The 13,756-nt window shown below is 46.0% G+C and overlaps 1 protein-coding gene across 4 annotated transcripts; it reads left to right on the top strand.

Annotated features, from left to right (window-relative positions):
- Positions 1–3,460: 3,460 nt before the first annotated feature.
- Positions 3,461–13,061, top strand: svopl (SVOP-like). Of its 4 annotated transcripts, none has more exons than XM_034149821.1 (16): positions 3,461–3,584; positions 4,426–4,538; positions 4,621–4,709; positions 5,244–5,342; positions 5,421–5,492; positions 6,616–6,740; positions 6,885–6,948; positions 7,308–7,433; positions 9,115–9,243; positions 9,368–9,441; positions 9,665–9,861; positions 10,076–10,187; positions 10,475–10,556; positions 10,626–10,715; positions 12,443–12,556; positions 12,974–13,061. In XM_034149821.1, the coding sequence occupies exons 1-16, from the start codon at positions 3,568–3,570 to the stop codon at positions 12,980–12,982; spliced, it is 1,512 nt and encodes a 503-aa protein (XP_034005712.1). In that variant the 5' UTR covers positions 3,461–3,567; the 3' UTR covers positions 12,983–13,061. The 4 variants fall into 4 exon arrangements, with proteins under 4 accessions (XP_034005712.1, XP_034005711.1, XP_034005713.1 ...); XM_034149820.1 differs by having other exon boundaries at positions 12,971–13,061; XM_034149822.1 differs by having other exon boundaries at positions 3,584–3,678; positions 12,971–13,061.
- The last annotated feature ends 695 nt before the right edge of the window (positions 13,062–13,756 follow it).

The raw sequence follows: 13,756 nt of genomic DNA, 5'->3' as shown, positions 1-13,756 counted from the left end.
ATGAACGACCGGTCGTTCATCTGAAGACCGGTCGTTCATCTGACGACCGGTCATCAGATGAACGACCGGTCTTCAGATGAACGACCGGTCATCAGATGAACGACCGGTCTTCAGATGAACGACCGGTCTTCAGATGAACGACCGGTCTTCAGATGAACGACCGGTCGTCAGATGAACGACCGGTCTTCAGATGAACGACCGGTCTTCAGATGAACGACCGGTCTTCAGATGAACGACCGGTCGTCAGATGAACGACCGGTCTTCAGATGAACGACCGGTCGTCAGATGAACGACCGGTCTTCAGATGAACGACCGGTCTTCAGATGAACGACCGGTCTTCAGATGAACGACCGGTCGTCAGATGAACGACCGGTCTTCAGATGAACGACCGGTCGTCAGATGAACGACCGGTCTTCAGATGAACGACCGGTCGTCAGATGAACGACCGGTCTTCAGATGAACGACCGGTCTTCAGATGAACGACCGGTCTTCAGATGAACGACCGGTCGTCAGATGAACGACCGGTCTTCAGATGAACGACCGGTCGTCAGATGAACGACCGGTCTTCAGATGAACGACCGGTCTTCAGATGAACGACCGGTCTTCAGATGAACGACCGGTCGTCAGATGAACGACCGGTCTTCAGATGAACGACCGGTCTTCAGATGAACGACCGGTCTTCAGATGAATGACTGTTCTCCGTTGCGTTGTGTAAACTCTGGTTTCTGTCTGTCTCTTCTTCGGCATGTTCGACTCAGTTCGATGCTTCTCGTGATGTTCGTGTTAGCATGATGCTAAAGTGTTTAAACTAAAGAGCAGAGAGGGTCGCTGTGCCATCGTTGATCCCAACAGATTAATATGACGTCTGTTTTTTGCTTTGTGTTGCTAAAGATATTTTTTAAGCTAACAGCAGATGGTTTCAGTAAATATAAATGAAAGTGGGTATGGTGTTGAATAGAAAACATATATATATATATATATATATATAAATAAATCTTTAATGTGTGATTGCTCTGCTGACCACGACTGGTTCTGGTTCTGGTTCCTGTCCACTGAGGCCCGCCTGCAGAATCACATGGTGCTAACTCGACGCCCCGCTAACACTGGGACATTAATGGGCGGGCGTTGAGTGTTACAACCTGCAGATCACACACTCCTGCTGAGTGTTTTCTACCCTCTGTTTTCTATCTGAGACGCTCAGAACACACACCTGGGACGGCCCGCCAGACCACAGACCAGCGGTAACGAGGGGGTTCAGGTACCGGTTCACCGTACAGGCTGCAGGACCACAGACACATCGTTTGATTTACACTCTGAGGAGTATATATATCTCCATACATTACGTTAGGGCAGGGGGGTCAAACTGAATTTTATGGCGGGCCACATTAGCATTATGGTTGCACTCAAAGGGCCGGTTGTAACTTTAAGACTTCATGAATATACATATATAATATATAAAATAATGTTTTATATTACATGATTGCCTTTGCATTGGATTATTATCTGATAGGGTGATAACTTCATCATTAACTACATCTGAAAGCAGAAGTCTGGGGCAAATAATTTCAAGTCTCTTCAGTGCGCACGTCACATAATAAGATGCATTGTGGGACATGTAGTTTATGGGAAACGTGCTTCTGTAAAGCGGCATATATATATATATATATATATATATAAACGTATTATATTCTTTCAGAGCTCTTGCGGGGCCACAGAAAGTGAAGTCCGGCCCGCGGCCCTGAGTTTGACCCCCCTGCGTTAGGGGAATGTGTAAACACAGGAAATTAAGTTTTGTGCTCAAAATAAAAAATGTATAAGCAATAAATGTTTTAACTGCTGCAGTTCTAAACATTGCTCTGACGTCCAGAACAAACGTAATGAACCGGATCATAGAAGTTATAAGACCTCAGGACTTCACTTTAACAGGTTCCTGATCGACCAATAGACAGTCACACCTGTGCACAGGCGTCCAAACGTGCCACTTCCTGTTTACTTGTTTATCTGTTGGCCACTTCCTGTTTACCTGTTGGTCGATACGCACCACTTCCTGTTCACCTGAGGCTCACCTGGGGTCTGTGGTTTGCTCGTGGCCGTCGTCAGACTCAAACATTCCTGTTCCTCCGGACTCCTGCAGCTCCTCTCAGATATGTGTGTTATTATGGGATGTGTGTATTTAAGTGAAGCTGCTGCATTAGGAGTTAACGTGGGGGGGGGGGGCACTGCCAGCAGCTGTCACATGACTCTCAACATTAAACAGATGTGTTTAAAACACCTTCCTGTCTTCTGTCGTGTTTAGCTTAGCATCGCTGCTAACAGACCATAACATGGAAGTGGGATGTTTTTTATTTTGTAGATTCATGTTTGAGGATGAAAAAACAATTGTTAAACGTTAAACTTTAAAGCTAGTTTTATTTAATGTCTAGCTTAACACTTTTAAGTGCTTTACCTGGAGCTCACCTGCGCTTATGAAGGTAAATGTGGGAGAAAATGGGGGGTAACCCCAGAGACGCCTGACAGGCCTCTCATAATATATAATAGTAATCATTTCACTTTAAAGTTATAATTCATTAGGAGCTAGAAAGTGCTTCAGTTTAAAGAAGCTGCATCAAAACATCAGATTTCAAATGTTTTTCACCCTTTTCTCTAATTATTATTGATTAGCCTTATTTAGCACAGATATTGTTCGATATCGTAACAATAACAACATTCCAGAGATTTATTGTTGTCTTTCATTCATGATTATTTTTCTCATTATCTCAAATAAAGTTATTATCTTAAGAAAAGCTCAAAACTGTTGGGTGGTAAAAAAAGGGTAAAAAGAATAAGAGGTTAGAGTTTAACACCAACAGGAACATGAAGGGAGTCTAAGGATTGACTCAGAGAGCAGCAGCGCCACCGTGTGGCTGGACTCACACACTGACCCTACAGCTGAGTGAAAACATACCAGCCATTGTTTTTTAACTGTTTTATTCATTCATCTTCTTTAGCACATATATATTTTGATAACGTAAAAATAACAACAAATCTGTAATAATCTTTGAATTCATGATTTAGTTGTCTTGTTCTCACGTGGTCATAACACATGTTTATAACTAGGGTTTTTAGGGAAACTGTCAAACATTAGAAATTAAATTAAGAAATCTTAATATTTGTATTTAAAGTTATTTAGCTTTTCGTGCTTAAGTTTAAAGAAGCTGCAGATTTAAAATCTCTAGTGATTATTAATGAACCTATTTTTGCACATTTCACATCACAATCTATTTAATCTTTTCATTCATGATTTATTTTCTTATTGTCTAAAGAAACAATGATCCTTTGGGGGGGGGGGTACATCTTGTTATCACAGAATACATCCATGCTTTTAACCTTCAAGGCTTTAAGAGACAGGTAAAACATTCAAAGGTAAATTAAGAAACTTTAATAGCTGATGCTCCAATCAGTCATCGTGACGTCACCAACTTGAAGGTGTGTCTCCCCTCAGTGACGTGGAGCTTCCGGGTTACCTGGCAGGTAAACAGAGCAGGTAAACAGCAGAAGAACAGGTTCACTTGAAAGAGTTCCCGCAGAATGAGGACAGATTCCGTGTGAGTACAACACCGCGAAATACCGAGAAACACGTTCAACAGGAACTCATCTACGCCCGTGAAACAGCGGGAGCTTGTCGATACGGGATCGGAAGTGAGAGTGTTTATGATCAGTCTGTTTATCTACCTGATACCTCGCGGTAATACATCTCAGTTTATGACCGGAACTCAGCTTTAAAACTCAGCTTTAATCTCCGCCAAACTCTGTTCAGAATCTGATGATTTCAAGTTTCCTCCGGATTTAAAGTGGATTCAAACCCGGAACAAAAACAACTGAATATAAAAGAAAAGAGTATTAAAGTTAATTTGGCTTTAAAACAATCCACCGTTTAGTTCTAGATTCATTAAATAAAGTGATTTAAACTGGTCTCATTGACAGACTGATGACGCTTTCATTTAATAAATAATAACATCAATCTCAATATTTAGTTCAGTTTGGTCAGTTTCTGCTTTTACAGCGTGTTGTTGTTGTTATTGTTGTTGTTGATGAGAAACATGTTCACTAAATCTATGTATTTATGAACTGAGTTTGGTTAAACCTGAGTCCCTCCTGCCTCGTGTGTGTGTGTGTGTGTGTGTGTGTGTGTGTGTGTGTGTGTGTGTGTGTGTGTGTGTGTGTGTGTGTGTGTGTGTGTGTGTGTGTGTGTGTGTGTGTGTGTGTGTGTGTGTGTGTGTGTGTGTGTGTGTGTGTGTGTGTGTGTGTGTGTGTGTGTGTGTGTGTGTGTGTGTGTGTGTGTGTGTGTGTGTGTGTGTGTGTGTGTGTGTGTGTGTGTGTGTGTGTGTGTGTGTGTGTGTGTGTGTGTGTGTGTGTGTGTGTGTGTGTGTGTGTGTGTGTGTGTAGGATGGGGGATGCAGCACAGCTGGTCAGCTCCATCCAGCTGCAGGACATGGAGCTTCAGGAGAAACCTGCACACAAGCGGCAGGGCAAAGGAAACAACAACAACAACAACAATGGTGAGTCTGACTTTGTTTATTCTTATAATTAACTATTATTATTATTTTTAGATTTCTGTAAATAATAAGCTGTGGTCCGCAGACGAGACGTTCACTGTCGAGGACGCGGTGGAGTTTATCGGCTTCGGCCGTTTCCACATCCTGCTGTTCCTCATCATGGGGAGCACCAACGTGAGCATTATTATTATTATTATTATTATTATTATTATTATTATTATTACATTAAAGGTGGGGTAGGTAAGTTTGAGAAACCGGCTCGAGATCGCTAGAATTTGAAAATACACAACCGGAGAAAATCTGCCACTTCCTTCCAGAGCCCCTCCTCCAACACACACGAACGCGCACATGACCAATGAGGGCACGAGATAAGTTTGTGCCCCGATGGAAGGCTGACAGGCAGGTAGGCCATCCAGTTATTTTAGCCGGCTCAGATGATTGGTCGTGCTTTTTACAGTACTACAGCTTCCACAGATGATATTTCTTTATGGATTTTTTGTCAAAGCACTTCAGATATTCATTGCTATCTGGATGTTAAGAGCATTCCATGGAATATAACAACAAGTGTATCTCGAGCCGGTTTCTCAAACTTACCTACCCCACCTTTAATGACTCGGAGATTAAATACTGCAGATATTAAAAAGTGACATTTCTACAACATTTTATATTTATTAAGTAGAATTATGAATTACTTGAATGTATCAATAGATAATCGAGGCGATGGAGATCATGCTGCTCGCTGTAGTTTCTCCAGAGATTCGCTGTGAGTGGCGTCTTCAGGACTGGCAGGTCGCCCTCGTCTCCACCGTGAGTCTCTTTATATATTATTTATTGATTTAAAGTTTATTTATTGATCTCTATATTAATAATCATGCTTCCTCTCAGATGGTGTTCCTGGGCTTCATGGTGTGCGGCATTCTGAGTGGTTACCTGGCCGACAGGTACGGCCGCTGGAAGGTCAGTCAGTCCTGTTATAGTATACATATAGTACTGTGTCACTACAGGTAGGGCCGCTGGAAGGTCAGTCAGTCCTGTTATAGTATACATATAGTACTGTGTCACTACAGGTAGGGCCGCTGGAAGGTCAGTCAGTCCTGTTATAGTATACATATAGTACTGTGTCACTACAGGTAGGGCCGCTGGAAGGTCAGTCAGTCCTGTTATAGTATACATATAGTACTGTGTCACTACAGGTAGGGCCGCTGGAAGGTCAGTCAGTCCTGTTATAGTATACATATAGTACTGTGTCACTACAGGTAGGGCAGCTGGAAGGTCAGTCAGTCCTGTTATAGTATACATATAGTACTGTGTCACTACAGGTAGTATTATGAGTACTACATATAGTACTGTGTCACTACAGGTAGGGCCGCTGGAAGGTCAGTCAGTCCTGTTATAGTATACATATAGTACTGTGTCACTACAGGTAGGGCAGCTGGAAGGTCAGTCAGTCCTGTTATAGTATACATATAGTACTGTGTCACTACAGGTAGTATTATGAGTACTACATATAGTACTGTGTCACTACAGGTAGGGCCGCTGGAAGGTCAGTCAGTCCTGTTATAGTATACATATAGTACTGTGTAGGGTAGTACTATGAGTACTACAGGTAGGGCAGGAGCCACAATGCTTGTTTTGCCTTACTTATTATTTGTATTATTATCTTGTATTTCTGTTTGCATCGCGTTTCATTCTTATTGTTTATCACTTCCGGCAATGGTCACGTGGGTGTGGTTTATTTAGTCACCTGTTGGATGCCGGTTTGGAGGATATGATGAAGGAAGAGGGTGAATGGCGCTCTGATACTTTCTGTCTGGAGTTGTATATTGTTTGTTTTCGTTTTATTAAACACCATGGACTACAAATGAGTACGGACTCTTACATGAAACGCGTCACAGCAAAGAGCACTTTCTAGCCTCTCAGCAGCTACCTCATAGGGAGGTATTGCCGCTACAGGTAGTATTATGAGTACTACAGGTAGTATTGTGAGTACTACAGGTAGTATTGTGAGTACTACAGGTAGTATTATGAGTACTACAGGTAGTATTATGAGTACTACAGGTAACATACTGTGTGTGTTCAGGTTGTGTTCGGGGGCTTCGTGTGGAGTGCGTACTTCTCGCTGCTCACCTCCTTCGCCCCGTCGTACGGCTGGTTCATCTTCCTGCGCAGCATGGTGGGCTGTGGGGTGGCTGGAGTGTCCCAGGGGTCAGTGAACACACCACACACGCACGCACGCAAGCTCACATGCACACACACACACACACTCACTCACACTCACACACACACACACACACACACACACGCACATGCACACGCACACACACTCAGATAACGTGTTGTGTGTTGCAGCTTCGTGTTGAAGACGGAGTTCATCCCGGCTAAATACCGAGCCATCCTGCTGCCTCTGGCCACCGTGAGTCTGATTTACTCTGAATGACTACATTTCCCAGCATGCTCTCTGTCAGTCAGGATATCTCCCTTGATGCTCTGTTCTCAGGTGTTCTGTTCTCAGGTGTTCTCAGGTGTTCTCCCATGATGCTCTCTGTTCTCAGGTGTTCTCAGGTGATCACCCATGATGCTCTCTGTTCTCAGGTGTTCTCAGGTGTTCTCAGGTGATCACCCATGATGCTCTCTGTTCTCAGGTGTTCTCATGTGTTCTCAGGTGATCACCCATGATGCTCTCTGTTCTCAGGTGTTCTCAGGTGATCACCCATGATGCTCTCTGTTCTCAGGTGTTCTCAGGTGATCTCCCATGATGCTCTCTGTTCTCAGGTGTTCTGGATGATAGGGTCCATGCTCATCATCGTGTTGGGGATGCTCGTGGTTCCCTCGTTCGGCTGGAGGTGGATGATCCGTCTCTCTGTGACCCCGAGCATCATCCTGCTCTTCCTCTTCAAGGTGAGACACACCTGTACCTGTCAGTCTGTCTCACCTGTCTCTCACCTGTCTCTCACCTGTCTCTCCTCTGTCTGTCTCTCACCTGTCTCTGACCTGTCTCACCTGTCTGTCTCTCACCTGTCTCTCCCCTGTCTCTCACCTGTCTGTCTCTCACCTGTCTCTCCCCTGTCTCTCACCTGTCTGTCTCTCACCTGTCTCTCACCTGTCTCTCACCTGTCTCTCCTCTGTCTGTCTCTCACCTGTCTCTGACCTGTCTCACCTGTCTGTCTCTCACCTGTCTCTCCCCTGTCTCTCACCTGTCTGTCTCTCACCTGTCTCTCCCCTGTCTCTCACCTGTCTCTCACCTGTCTCTCACCTGTCTCTCCCCTGTCTCTCACCTGTCTCTCACCTGTCTCTCACCTGTCTCTCACCTGTCTCTCCCCTGTCTCTCACCTGTCTGTCTCTCACCTGTCTCTCCCCTGTCTCTCACCTGTCTCTCCCCTGTCTCTCACCTGTCTCTCACCTGTCTCTCCCCTGTCTCTCACCTGTCTGTCTCTCACCTGTCTCTCACCTGTCTTCTCACCTGTCTCTCCCCTGTCTCTCACCTGTCTGTCTCTCACCTGTCTCTCCCCTGTCTCTCACCTGTCTCTCACCTGTCTCTCACCTGTCTCTCACCTGTCTCTCCCCTGTCTCTCACCTGTCTGTCTCTCCCCTGTCTCTCACCTGTCTGTCTCTCACCTGTCTCTCACCTGTCTCTCACCTGTCTCTCACCTGTCCCTCACCTGTCTCTCACCTGTCTCTCTTTCACCTGTCTCTCTTTCACCTGTCTGTCTCTCACCTGTCTCTCACCTGTCTCACCTGTCTCTCACCTGTCTCTGACCTGCCTCACCTGTCTGTCTCTCACCTGTCTGTCTCTCACCTGTCTCTGACCTGCCTCACCTGTCTGTCTCTCACCTGTCTGTCTCTCACCTGTCTCTCACCTGTCTGTCTCTCACCTGTCTCACCTGTCTCTCACCTGTCTGTCTCTCACCTGTCTCACCTGTCTCACCTGTCTCTCACCTGTCTCTCACCTGTCTCTCACCTGTCTGTCTCTCACCTGTCTCTCACCTGTCTGTCTCTCACCTGTCTGTCTCTCACCTGTCTGTCTCTCACCTGTCTCTCACCTGTCTGTCTCTCACCTGTCTCACCTGTCTCTCACCTGTCTCTCACCTGTCTCTCCCCTGTCTCTCACCTGTCTGTCTCTCCCCTGTCTCTCACCTGTCTGTCTCTCACCTGTCTCTCACCTGTCTCTCACCTGTCTCTCACCTGTCCCTCACCTGTCTCTCACCTGTCTCTCTTTCACCTGTCTCTCTTTCACCTGTCTGTCTCTCACCTGTCTCTCACCTGTCTCACCTGTCTCTCACCTGTCTCTGACCTGCCTCACCTGTCTGTCTCTCACCTGTCTGTCTCTCACCTGTCTCTGACCTGCCTCACCTGTCTGTCTCTCACCTGTCTGTCTCTCACCTGTCTCTCACCTGTCTGTCTCTCACCTGTCTCACCTGTCTCTCACCTGTCTGTCTCTCACCTGTCTCACCTGTCTCACCTGTCTCTCACCTGTCTCTCACCTGTCTCTCACCTGTCTGTCTCTCACCTGTCTCTCACCTGTCTGTCTCTCACCTGTCTCACCTGTCTCTCACCTGTCTGTCTCTCACCTGTCTCTCAGTTCATCCCGGAGTCTGCTCGTTATAACGTGTCAGCAGGAAACGTTCAGGCGGCGTTGGAGACGCTGCAGAAAATCGCCAAAATGAACCGCTCGTCTCTCCCTCCGGGCCGCCTGGTGGAGCCCAGCGTGGTGATTAAATACACAATCAATCATTCAAATACACAATCAATCATTCAAATACACAATCAATCATTTAGAGGTCTTTAAACTGTCAATATAAACAAACAAATACATATATTTACCTGTGTTTCAGAAAGAGCGAGGCAGCTGGAGGATTCTGCTAAGCCCCGCCTTCAGGAGGACGACCCTGCTGCTGTGGTACTCATGGTGAGTACTTTAACATATACTGAATATGAATACCTCTCTGCTGTTGTGGTACTCATGGTGAGTACTTTAACATATACTGAATATGAATACCTCTCTGCTGCTGTGGTACTCATGGTGAGTACTTTAACATATACTGAATATGAATACCTCTCTGCTGCTGTGGTACTCATGGTGAGTACTTTAACATATACTGAATATGAATACCTCTCTGTGGTGCCTTCAGGTTCGTGGCGTCCTTTGCATACTACGGCTCAGTGCTGAGCAGCTCGGAGCTGCTGGAGAAGAACCTGCTGTGTGTGACGGACCCGGACCCTGAACACCTCGTCAAACACAAGCACCCCGACGGACTCTGTTTCTGCATCCCATTCAAGAACAACGACTACCAGACGCTGCTCATCAGCTGCCTGGGGGAGGTCGCCCGTAAGAACCACATCCTGTGCTGACAAGGGTCTAAATGAGACCACTGAACGCCCAACATTAGCCTCCTTTAGCTTAGCGGAGGTGACGTGAAGTCATGTGACCGTGCTGTAGTTCCTTTATAGCCCAACATTAGCCACCTTTAGCTTAGCGGTGGTGACGTGAAGTCATGTGACCGTGCTGTAGTTCCTTTATAACGTGTCCTTCTTCCTCTCAGTTGTCCCTGTAAACATCTGTCTGCTGAACATTTTTGGACGGAAGTTGAGTATGACCATGCTGCAGCTGGTGGCGGCCATGTTGTTCATGTTGCTCAACATCTGCTCCTCCATGTGAGTAACTCTGAGGACCTCTGATCTGTTTATGAGGACCTCTGATTATGAGGACCTCTGGTTCTGGTTCTGATCTGGTTCTGTTCTGGTTATGTTCTGATCTGGTTCTGATCTGGTTCTGGTTCTGATCTGATCTGGTTCTGATCTGGTTCTGTTCTGGTTATGTTCTGATCTGGTTCTGATCTGGTTCTGGTTCTGATCTGATCTGGTTCTGGTTCTGATCTGGTTCTGGTTATGTTCTGATCTGGTTCTGGTTCTGATCTGGTTCTGGTTCTGTTCCTCCGCAGGTTTGGCTTCACGGTTCTGCTGTTCCTGCTGCGCGCGCTGGTCTCCATGAACTTTAGCGTGGTTTATATTTACACGGCTGAGGTGCGTCAGGATCTACTGGTTACATTCATTTAAATATAAATAAATGATAAACATCACAACGTCTCTCAGGTTTATCCCACGGTGGCCCGCTCTCTGGGGATGGGCTTCTGCACAAGCTTCAGCCGCATCGGAGGGATGATCGCCCCCTTCATCGCTCAGGTGAGTTCAGGGTCCCTCTGAGAGTCAGGTGTTCAGGGTCCCTCTGAGAGTCAGGTGTGTTCAGGTTCATCTTATAGAGTCAGGTGAGTTCAGGGTCCCTCAGAGACTCAGGTGTTCAGGGTCCCTCAGAGACTCAGGTGTTCAGGGTCCTCTGAGAGTCAGGTGTGTTCAGGTTCATCTTATAGAGTCAGGTGAGTTCAGGGTCCCTCAGAGACTCAGGTGTTCAGGGTCCCTCAGAGAGTCAGGTGTTCAGGGTCCCTCAGAGACTCAGGTGTTCAGGGTCCCTCAGAGACTCAGGTGTTCAGGGTCCTCTGAGAGTCAGGTGAGTTCAGGGTCCCTCTGAGACTCAGGTGTTCAGGGTCCCTCAGAGACTCAGGTGTTCAGGGTCCTCTGAGAGTCAGGTGTGTTCAGGTTCATCTTATAGAGTCAGGTGTGTTCAGGTTCATCTTATAGAGTCAGGTGAGTTCAGGGTCCCTCAGAGACTCAGGTGTTCAGGGTCCCTCAGAGACTCAGGTGTTCAGGGTCCCTCAGAGACTCAGGTGTTCAGGGTCCTCTGAGAGTCAGGTGTGTTCAGGTTCATCTTATAGAGTCAGGTGAGTTCAGGGTCCCTCAGAGACTCAGGTGTTCAGGGTCCCTCAGAGACTCAGGTGTTCAGGGTCCCTCAGAGACTCAGGTGTTCAGGGTCCCTCAGAGACTCAGGTGTTCAGGGTCCTCTGAGAGTCAGGTGAGTTCAGGGTCCCTCAGAGACTCAGGTGTTCAGGGTCCCTCAGAGACTCAGGTGTTCAGGGTCCCTCAGAGACTCAGGTGTTCAGGGTCCCTCTGAGACTCAGGTGTTCAGGGTCCCTCAGAGACTCAGGTGTTCAGGGTCCCTCTGAGACTCAGGTGTTCAGGGTCCTCTGAGAGTCAGGTGTGTTCAGGTTCATCTTATAGAGTCAGGTGTGTTCAGGGTCCTCTTATAGAGTCAGGTGTGTTCAGGGTCCTCTTATAGAGTCAGGTGTGTTCAGGTTCATCTTATAGAGTCAGGTGTGTTCAGGGTCCTCTTATAGAGTCAGATGTGTTCAGGGTCCTGTTATAGAGTCAGGTGTGTTCAGGGTCCTGTTATAGAGTCAGGTGTGTTCAGGGTCCTGTTATAGAGTCAGGTGTGTTCAGGGTCCTCTTATAGAGTCAGGTGTGTTCAGGGTCCTCTTATAGAGTCAGGTGTGTTCAGGGTCCTCTTATAGAGTCAGGTGTGTTCAGGGTCCTCTTATAGAGTCAGGTGTGTTCAGGGTCCTCTTATAGAGTCAGGTGTGTTCAGGGTCCTCTTATAGAGTCAGGTGAATTTAGGGTCCTCTTATAGAGTCAGGTGTGTTCAGGGTCCTCTTATAGAGTCAGGTGTGTTCAGGGTCCTCTTATAGAGTCAGGTGAGTTTAGGGTCCTCTTATAGAGTCAGGTGTGTTCAGGTTCATCTTATAGAGTCAGGTGTGTTCAGGGTCCTCTTATAGAGTCAGGTGTGTTCAGGGTCCTCTTATAGAGTCAGGTGAATTTAGGGTCCTCTTATAGAGTCAGGTGTGTTCAGGGTCCTCTTATAGAGTCAGGTGTGTTCAGGGTCCTCTTATAGAGTCAGGTGTGTTCAGGGTCCTCTTATAGGGTCAGGTGTGTTCAGGTTCATCTTATAGAGTCAGGTGTGTTCAGGGTCCTCTGATAGTCGTACAGGTGAGTTTCAGGTGTTTTCTCTGTGTGTACTTCAGGTGCTGATGTCCCAGTCGGTGGTTCTGGCTCTCAGCCCGTTTGCAGTGACCTGTGTGATCTGCGCTCTGGGGAACTTCCTGCTGCCGATCGAGACTCGAGGACGAGCTCTGCTGGTGAGAGACACTATTAACGAGTGGGCCGGGCATTGTGGGTAAAATTAACTAAAGTTAACGAGAATTTAAATTATTCTGAATTCTTTCTCGCAACGTTTACATTTATAATTGTTTGTTTCTCTGATAAAGTTACAACTTTAATTTCACCAAATATCTATGATTTTCATTTTAAATGCAGCACAATGGAACAATATTTGAAGCGTCTGGTATTTTTATTAAGTTAAACATTTCAATACCCATTTCGTATTTCAATACGACTTTTAACATTTTTTTCCACAATTCTATCAGTATGTTATTTATATATTTTTCTATTTGAATCCTCAAGATTTATTTCTATTCCTACAAAAGCCTGAAATGTATTTTAAAATATCAGTTTTATTCAAAATGTTGAAAACTTTATTTCTGTGTTTTCAGCAGAACTCCTGACGACGTCCGCCGACGAACAAACCGTTTGTTATTTTGTATTAAATCTGAGGCTCGTGAATAAACGCTGCTATTGAAAGAGTTTCTGATAAATGATCAATAATATAATAGTATATATCTCATGTTTTCTTATTTAAATGTGAGGCACTTTATTGACATTTAAATAACGTTTTTATCATGAAAATGTTTATAAAATATCTGAAAAATATAAAATCTGAATAAAAACTCCTGAGAAACTAAAGTCTTAAATAATTCATTAAACGTCCTGGTGGTGGCGCTGCTGCACGGAGAGAAGAAGAAGGTCAGCGCTCGTTAAGCTCGTTAGCTCGTTAGCGTGGATACAGATTACTGTGTGTGTGTGTGTGTGTGTGTGTGTGTGTGTGTGTGTGTGTGTGTGTGTGTGTGTGGTGTGTGTGTGTGTGTGTGTGTGTGTGTGTGTGTGTGTGTGTGTGTGTGTGTGTGTGTGTGTGTGTGTGTGTGTGTGTGTGTGTGTGTGTGTGTGTGTGTGTGTGTGTGTGTGTGTGTGTGTGTGTGTGTGTGTGTGTGTGTGTGTGTGTGTGTGTGTGTGTGTGTGTGTGTGTGTGTGTGTGTGTGTGTGTGTGTGTGTGTGTGTGTGTGTGTGTGTGTGTGTGTGTGTGTGTGTGTGTGTGTGTGTGTGTGTGTGTGTGTGTGTGTGTGTGTGTGTGTGTGTGTGTGTGTGTGTGTGTGTGTGTGTGTGATTAGAGTGGATTTAGACGTCGGCTGCAGAGGGAGAGCGGCTCGGAGACGTGAGTAACA

The sequence above is a fragment of the Trematomus bernacchii genome, unplaced genomic scaffold (genome assembly GCF_902827165.1).
Source record: "Trematomus bernacchii unplaced genomic scaffold, fTreBer1.1, whole genome shotgun sequence".
Taxonomy (NCBI): Eukaryota; Metazoa; Chordata; class Actinopteri; order Perciformes; family Nototheniidae; genus Trematomus; species Trematomus bernacchii.
This window is presented reverse-complemented; position numbering and strand designations above follow the sequence as displayed.